This window comes from Chlorella variabilis (assembly GCF_000147415.1).
Source record: "Chlorella variabilis unplaced genomic scaffold CHLNCscaffold_3, whole genome shotgun sequence".
Classification (NCBI taxonomy): Eukaryota; Viridiplantae; Chlorophyta; class Trebouxiophyceae; order Chlorellales; family Chlorellaceae; genus Chlorella; species Chlorella variabilis.
The window spans coordinates 270,781-278,045 of NW_005435085.1; the positions used below are offsets into that span (position 1 = coordinate 270,781).

A 7,265-nucleotide genomic window follows, 5' to 3' on the forward strand; every position below is an offset into this window, starting at 1 on the left:
CAACCGCCCCCTGCCCCCCCCCCCCACACACACACACTCACTCACCCCTCCTCAAACGGCACCTCGTCATCGTTGATGCCCGCAGTCATCATCGCGGCAATGCCTGCGGGGGTGGGGGTGGGGGCAGGCGTGGGAGCAGGGGGAGGGGTGGGTCGCCTGTGACCTGAACTGTGAGGGAGGCGCATGTACATGCAGGCGCATGCAGGCCACGGCAGCCACCCCCTTGCCCCCTTGCCGGTGGAAGGCCGCAGCCTGCCTGCCTGCCTGCCCACCCACCCCACCCACCCCTACCCACCCACCGGGGTTTGTCGCCACCAGCGAGGCGAGCGAGGGGTTGAGCGCCGACAGGCCCGTGATGCCGCTGGTGACGGGTGTGATGGTGTACAGGCCGGGCAGCGGGATGCCGGCCACGCCGCTGCAGCAGCAGCAAAGGGCGGGGAGGGAGGGTTGGAGGCACCCCCTCCCCGGGCCAGCAGCCCGGCAGCGCCCGGGCGGTGCCGCAGCCACGGCCTGCAAGCCCGCGCCAACGTTGCGAGCCAGCTCCGCGCTGCTGCCTGCCACCCTGCCATGCGCAAGCCGCTCCCTCGCAGCTGCACGCCCCTCCACCTCGCCCCGCTGCCGCCGCCCACCTCTGCTTGGACACCCACTCCCCCGCCGCCGCCCGCTGGAACTCCTCCTCCTGCACAAACATGGCCTTGATGGTGTTGCCGTCCAGCGTGCGCCCATCAAACACAACCTTGCCTGCGCGGGCGGGCAGAGCAGGCGGGCAAGGGGGGCGGGGCACGCAGTGGTGAGCAGTGGGAGCAGGGTCGGTTGGAGCGGGGGGCAACGACGGGGCGGGTGGCGGGGTAGGCTGGTGGGTCACGTGAGGTGGCGGGCGTGTGCGGGCCTGCACCCTCCCTCCCCTCCCCTCCCCAGCCCCGAGGCCCCCACCTTTCTGCGCATCCTCCGCCGTCTCGTACTTGATGTAGCAGCGCCCCGGCATGAGGTCCTGCACCCAGGCCGTGGGCGGCGGCACCACCACCGCGGCCACGGCGCCGTGCTTGGCTGCCTCCTCGTGCACCTCCTCTTGCAGCTGCAGGCACAGGAGGCGGGCGGGGGAAGGGGGCAGGGCGCAAGGCATGCTCGGCCGGCGATCAGCCAGCTGCCAGCCAGGCAGGCAGGCGCCGGGGCATGAAGCAGCACGGGGGTGCAGCAGGAGCACACAGCGGGGCACGCAGCGCAGCAGCACGCAGCGGGGCACACGGCAGGCAGCACGCAGCGCAGCACAAAGCAGCAGCCCCCCCCGCTCACAATGCGCCGCTCCTCCTCCCCCCGCAGCTGCCCCGCCGGCAGCAGGTTGCTGAGCAGCAGCTGGGTGCTGGGCTGCCCCGCCACGGGCACCGGCATCGGCGCCGCGCCCGCCGCCTTGGGCAGCGACGGCAGCTGCGGCGCCCCCGCCACGTAGCCCTTGGGCCGCCCGATGTTCATGGCACGACCGCACAGCTCCACCTGGGGGGCGCGGGGGCAGGGGGCGACGCCTGGGCGTGAGGCAGCTGGCGCGGCCACCTGCCCGCACATCTCAGGCCGCACCCGGGCAGCGGCCCAGCGCCGTCGGCCTCCACCGCCGCGCGCCCCCAAGCGCAGCGACCCAGCGCTCCTTCCCCTGCCCGCGGCCAAGCTCTCCCCCCTGCTCCCCCTCCTCCCCAGCGCCTCCCCCACCCAACACACACACCACTTTGTCCATCTCCAGCGCCTTAGTGGCCATGTCCTCCGTCTGGAACTCCACAAACGCAAAGCGGCCCGTGGTGTCCATGTTGACGTTGGTGACGGGGGGACAGGACACCGGGTCGGCCACCTGGTGTGCAAACACCTGCGCGGGGGCGGCGGCGGGGTGGCAGGGGCACGGAGTGGGTGGCAGGGTGGGCGACGGCGGCGCGCGCCGGCGCTCCTGCCTGCCCGCCCGGCCTGCCAGCCGCACCCCGGCCGGCCGCGGCCCTTGCCCCGACGCATGAGGTGCGCCACCGCAGCGCCCATCACAGACCCCCGCCGGCAACAACAACACCAAGGCACCGTTCGCCCCCTGCCGCTCGTGCGTCCACCCCCTCCCTCCCTCCCCACCCGCACCTGGTCGAAAAACTCGCGCAGCAGCTCGGGCGTGATGATGCCGATGGCGAGGTTGCCGATGTAGATCTCGCGCGCCTTGCGTGCCGCCGTCTCCGCCTGCGTGCCGCCGGTGCCTCCGCCCGCCTGCGGCATCGCCAGCCCCGGAGCCCCCATGCCGCCACCCATCATCAGCTGCTGCGCCAGCAGCTGCTTCTGTAGCTGCTGCTGCTGCAGCGCCGCCAGCTGCTGCTGCTGCATCTGCGCCGCGATGCTGCCCTCGTCCGTGACCAGGAAGCGGTGGCGCTCGTCCGCCGACTGCGGCGGCGGGCTGCGGCTGCGGCTGCGCCTGCAGGGGGGCGGGCCAGGGCGCCGTTCAGCACCGCACCGCTTTTGCTACACGGGCGCCGCTGGGGCGGGTGCGCAGCCTTCCTGCTGCAGTGCGCACACTGGCGCTCATCACCCCTCGACCTGAACGCCCCGCACCTCCGTTCACGGCTTCTACTCCTGCTCCGACGTCTCTTGGGAGAACGGCTTCGTGACCTCCCCATCCGCTGCCTTTGCCTTTGCTGATCGCGCCCAACGCAGACCTGGAAACGCTGCACAGCGAGCCGATGGTCAGCAGAGCACGATGCAGCTGCGATCAACGCCTCCAGAGCTCCGCACGGCCAGACCATCTCTGCCACGGTGGGTACACATGGGCACTGAATTGCCGCCATCCTTCAATCCTCTGCCTGAACCCTTATCGATCAATTAGTTCCAGGTCTTCTGTGCCATCGATTGAGCCCTCCCAGAGTGCATTCCAGCCTCACATTGCGCACAAGTCATGGCGCTCTGGCTGGGTCCTGCCGCCCGCCGGGCTGCCAGCCTGACACAGCCTGCTCTAGGCGAATTGGCCCATCCAGCTGCAGTCTGCTCAGCCTACATTGCCAGGTGATTGCCGCTGGCCGCCTCCCGCCACCGTAGCTCCCGCCACCGTTGCTGTGTTAAGACCTGCAAGGACCACCGGCAACCGCATTGATCAGTGTCAGCAATGATGAATGGGCATGAGAACCCAACGGTTGGCTGCAGGTGGCAAGCACACGGCTTTGGCACTGCGGCAGCGGCGGACGGAGGGCCTGCCGTGCCGAGCAGCACCAGCGGCAGCGACACTGCGCCAGCCAGCTCCACAGCGGCCGACCAGCAGCAGCAGGTGCAGCAGCAGCAGCGCCACTCCCAGCAGCACAGCCAGCAGCAGCGCCGCTCCACAGTGAGCGCGCGCGAGGCGGCCAAGTTTGCTGCGCTGGCGGGCGAGTGGTGGGACCCTGCGGGACCCTTTGCGCCGCTGCACGCCATGAACCCCGTGCGCTGCCGCTTCCTGCGCTCCGCCCTGTGCGTCGCGTTTGGGCGAGACACGGCCCAGCCGCGCCCGCTGGCGGGGCTGCGCCTGCTGGACATCGGATGCGGCGGCGGGCTGCTGGCGGAGTCGCTGGCGCGCATGGGGGCGCACGTGACGGGCATCGACGTGAACGAGGGCGGCATCGCCACCGCCCAGGCCCACGCGGCGCTGGACCCAGACCTGGCAGGCTGCCTGCACTACCGCACCGCCTCGGCGGAGCAGCTGGTGGCGGCGGGGGAGTGCTTTGACGCAGGTGGGGCCAGTGCCGCTCGTCTGTGTCGGTCACAACAGATTGTGAGCGGGCAGCAACGGCCTGGCGGCAGGCAGATGACCGGCGCTGCCTGCACGGCTGCCTCCCCTTTCTCAGCGCCTGCCCTGCCCTGCCCTGCCCTGCCCGCGCAGTGGTTGCCAGCGAGGTGATTGAGCACGTGGCCTCGGTGCCCGCCTTCTGCGCGGCGCTGGCGGCACTGACGCGCCCCGGCGGCGGCGTGGCGCTCTCCACCCTGAACCGCACGCCCCGATCCTACCTGGCCGCCGTGCTGGTTGCCGAGCACGTGCTGCGCTGGGTGCCGCCAGGCACGCACGAGTGGGAGCGCTTTGTGACGCCCCAGGAGCTGGCCATGCAGATGGAGGAGAGCGGCGGCGGCGGCGGCGGCGCCCCGCTGCGCCTGCGCCTGCTGGCGGGCATGGAGTACGACCCGCTGAGCGGGCGGTGGGACCTGGGGCGCGACACCGCCGTCAACTACATCGCATTCTTCGACAAGCCGGCGGCGGCGCAGGGTGCGGCGGGGGCGGGGCAGGGAGCAGCAGCGGCGCCGGCTTCTGTGTGAGCGGGCGTAGCGCCAGCGGGCGCAAGGCGCGTTTTGTGATGGCCTTCTGTTTGCCAAATGCCACTCAAATGCAACCAGGCAGATAGGTGCCAAGTTGGGAAGGCATTGAGCTTATGCAACGTCGCACCAGAGGCAGGGACCGAGAGCATCTTTGCAGGCCGTCTTGTTCCTACCGCATGGCAATGCGCTGTATTCTTCAAGGGTTGACCGCCCGAGCTGGGAGCCATAGCTTTGATTCCAGCGTGGCTGGCAGGCATAGCAACCTCGGCACTACTAGTAAACATTCAGCCGAGGCCAGCCCCAGCTGCTGCCACGCACGCTTGCACACATACTGAATAAAAGGAAACAGACGCCTATAACAGGCCTCTGTGCAAGACGTGCACATGTGCCGCCGCCCTGCCTGCCGCCCCGTCGCCGCCTCACTGCCGCCGCTGCTGGATGGACTGCAGCAGGCCTTCGCACGCATCGTCCAGCAGGTCCAGCACCAGCTCGAAACCGCGCTGCCCTCCGTAGTACGGGTCTGCAGGCAGGGGTCAGCGGGAGGGCAGAGCCAAGCTTGCGACCAGGGTGCGGTGCGGCCAGTGCAGCTGCTGCTGCACGTGAAGACGTTGCACGACTGACTGCTCAGCATGTCCCCCTGGACTGGCCACCACCCCCACCTGGCACCTCCTTGTACTGGCTGAACTGCGTGCCGCGCAGGTAGTCGGTCATGAGGCTCAGCTTGGCGCCGTAGTCGGCAGGCACAGGGGCGGCACCGCCGCCGTTGGCGCGCCAGTGCTCTGCTGCGCGCTTGATGGCTGCCAGGTTGGAGGCATCCATGCCGATGATGTGGTCAAACTAAGGACGAAGGTGGGCAGGGTGTGGGGCGGGTCAGGGGAAAAGGACATGGGAGAGGAGGTGGGAGGGGCATCGGGGTGTGTGTATAACAGTTGACCTGTAGCAGCTGTAAAGGCAGGCATGCTCATCGCTCCACCGTGCCCACCTCAGCCAGGTCCTGGGGCGTGAGCGGGCGCGAGCGGCTGGTCAGCGTGACGCCGCGGCCGCGGGCGGTGGCCGTCATGCGCCCATCCGCCGGGTCACCCTCGTGGTAGCTGCACACGCAGCGCAGGCGGAGTGGTGGCAGACAGGAGGGATGGCGGCACGGGAGATGCGGCACTGGGGACTACAATGTATGGAGCCAGGTGGCTGGGTGGCACATGCGCAGCAGGCCGCAGCGGCGGCACCAGGCATGTGCGCGCCTGAAGCCGCCCGGCAGGTACCAGTTGGAGCTGCCGCCGCCGGTACCGCAGCTGTCGATCTGGAACTGGTCGGCTACGCCCGCACGCTCCACCACTGTGATGGATAGACAGTGGGCGCATGAGGGGGGGTGGTAGGGCAACAGAAGAGAGGGTGGTGGGACGTGCGTCCCCTAAAGCTGATCCCTACCATTCTTGAACACCGCCTCGGCAGACGGGCTGCGACAAATGTTGCCCAGGCACACGAAAAGGACTTTGGAAGGCCCTCCCTGCGCGCCCTGCCCCGAGCCAGCCATGGCCAAAGTTGGCGGCGCACGGCGCTTCGGCCGCTGTGCACTGTGTATCACCCGCTGCACCAGCTGCTGAACACGGCTTGCTGCTGCGAATTGGAATTCTAGATGCTGATGCGCCGCTCGTGGGGTGGGCAGCACGGCCTGGCGTGCCCCGTGCAATCGGCTTTGGCCTCCCGGACAAAGGGCAGGGGCGTGGCAGGAGGCGGGCATGTGGAACTGATCGGAAAGGCCCATTCAACAAGCTGCAAGGCCAGCATTGTGTATCAAGTTGTCCAGCTGGACCGCAGCAGGAGGCAGCATGAGAAAGCTAGCTAGCATCAGAAAGGTAGCTGACGAAGCGGTCGAATTCATCTCAGACCTCGACACAGCCACCACCTCCATCGCAGTAGGCAATGCGGGCATGGCATGTATGACGATGCGGCTCTGCGGCGCCCAGCCCGGTCCTTGCATCGGGAAGCAATCGCGGCAAACCATTCCTTCCTATTCAATTGCCGCCGCTGCGTGCACGGCCCACCCTTTGACTAGTCACCGCCTACCCGCTGCCCCTTGATCACATGTGGCCCCTGCCCCAGGTCTTCTCACGCCTATCATATAGCGGGGTGACTGGACCCTGGAGCACCCTCTCCAAGGCTCCAGCCACCCTCACCCCAGCTGAGCGTCCCAGGGTCACCTCACCCTGGGCCCGTTCCCCGTCCTGCCGGACACGCAACCCCCACAACGTGGTGGGGAATCCTTAGCAGCTTACGCCTGCCATGCCGACGGGTGCCGATGCTGGTGCGGTCATTCAATGGCATGGGGCACATGGGCCCCCATGTCCCCACATCTCCCAGGCACATGAAAGTGCCAGAAGGCTGCACACTGAGGGTGCATGCTCTACAGGCAGCAACCACAGGCCCACTAGGCCGAGTGCTTGCCGGCGCCTGTGGGCTTTCTAACGGCGGGGCGGCTGACAGGATCCACCTTATTTTGCAGAGGGGACTGGGATGATAAGCAGCTGCACGTTGCCTCGGGAGTGTTGGACCGGGTCTTCTTGGAAGTATGCAGATATGCCTCCAGTCATCTGCACGGGTGGGACGGGGCAGGCGGAGGGAGGGGTATGGACACAGCAGGGGTGTGTGGGCGGTGAGCGGAAACGCTTGATCATATAATGACACTAGCCCAAGAGACACAACCTCGCCTTAGAGGCGCTTCACTGCCATCCTCGCAGGCTAGATCCACCCCGCCAGCCACCCCGCATGCACAGCACCAACCCTACTGCAGTGATGTCGCGGGCGGCACGGGGTGCCGGCCGGGGTGCCGGCCGCCACCTTGGACGCACGCCTGGCGCGCGCACGGGTGGATACGGTTGCCGGGCTGCCGGGCTGCACCAGGTCCCCCAGCAGGTTGTTATAGATTGCTTGCTGGTTGAAGCCGGCGTTCTGGCAGGCCTTTGCTTTGACGGCCCGAA

The 7,265-nt window shown here is 68.4% G+C and overlaps 3 protein-coding genes across 3 annotated transcripts in view; 1 reads left to right on the plus strand and 2 right to left on the minus strand.

The window, feature by feature from the left end:
• CHLNCDRAFT_50180 (hypothetical protein) overlaps window positions 1–2,759 on the minus strand; it is a gene marked incomplete at both ends in the record, with an annotated part of 3,578 nt that extends 819 nt beyond the window's left edge. Inside the window, 8 exons of the mRNA XM_005850752.1 lie at window positions 46–103; window positions 300–415; window positions 630–741; window positions 934–1,075; window positions 1,294–1,491; window positions 1,718–1,852; window positions 2,107–2,431; window positions 2,569–2,759. Of these exons, the coding sequence (XP_005850814.1) occupies window positions 46–103; window positions 300–415; window positions 630–741; window positions 934–1,075; window positions 1,294–1,491; window positions 1,718–1,852; window positions 2,107–2,431; window positions 2,569–2,759 (1,277 nt within the window). The remainder of the gene's footprint in view (window positions 1–45; window positions 104–299; window positions 416–629; window positions 742–933; window positions 1,076–1,293; window positions 1,492–1,717; window positions 1,853–2,106; window positions 2,432–2,568) is intronic.
• Window positions 2,760–3,328: 569 nt separating this feature from the next.
• CHLNCDRAFT_12117 (hypothetical protein) lies at window positions 3,329–4,233 on the plus strand (the record flags this gene model as incomplete). The annotated part of the gene is made up of 2 exons (XM_005850454.1): window positions 3,329–3,713; window positions 3,863–4,233. Coding segments are annotated over 2 exons (756 nt in total), but the record flags the coding sequence as incomplete, so codon positions are not given.
• Window positions 4,234–4,709: 476 nt separating this feature from the next.
• On the minus strand, window positions 4,710–5,821 carry CHLNCDRAFT_19837 (hypothetical protein; the record flags this gene model as incomplete). The annotated part of the gene is made up of 5 exons (XM_005850753.1): window positions 4,710–4,810; window positions 4,950–5,127; window positions 5,273–5,381; window positions 5,550–5,622; window positions 5,716–5,821. 5 exons carry the CDS (start codon window positions 5,819–5,821, stop codon window positions 4,710–4,712), a joined length of 567 nt encoding a protein of 188 aa, XP_005850815.1.
• Between the last annotated feature and the right edge of the window lie 1,444 nt (window positions 5,822–7,265).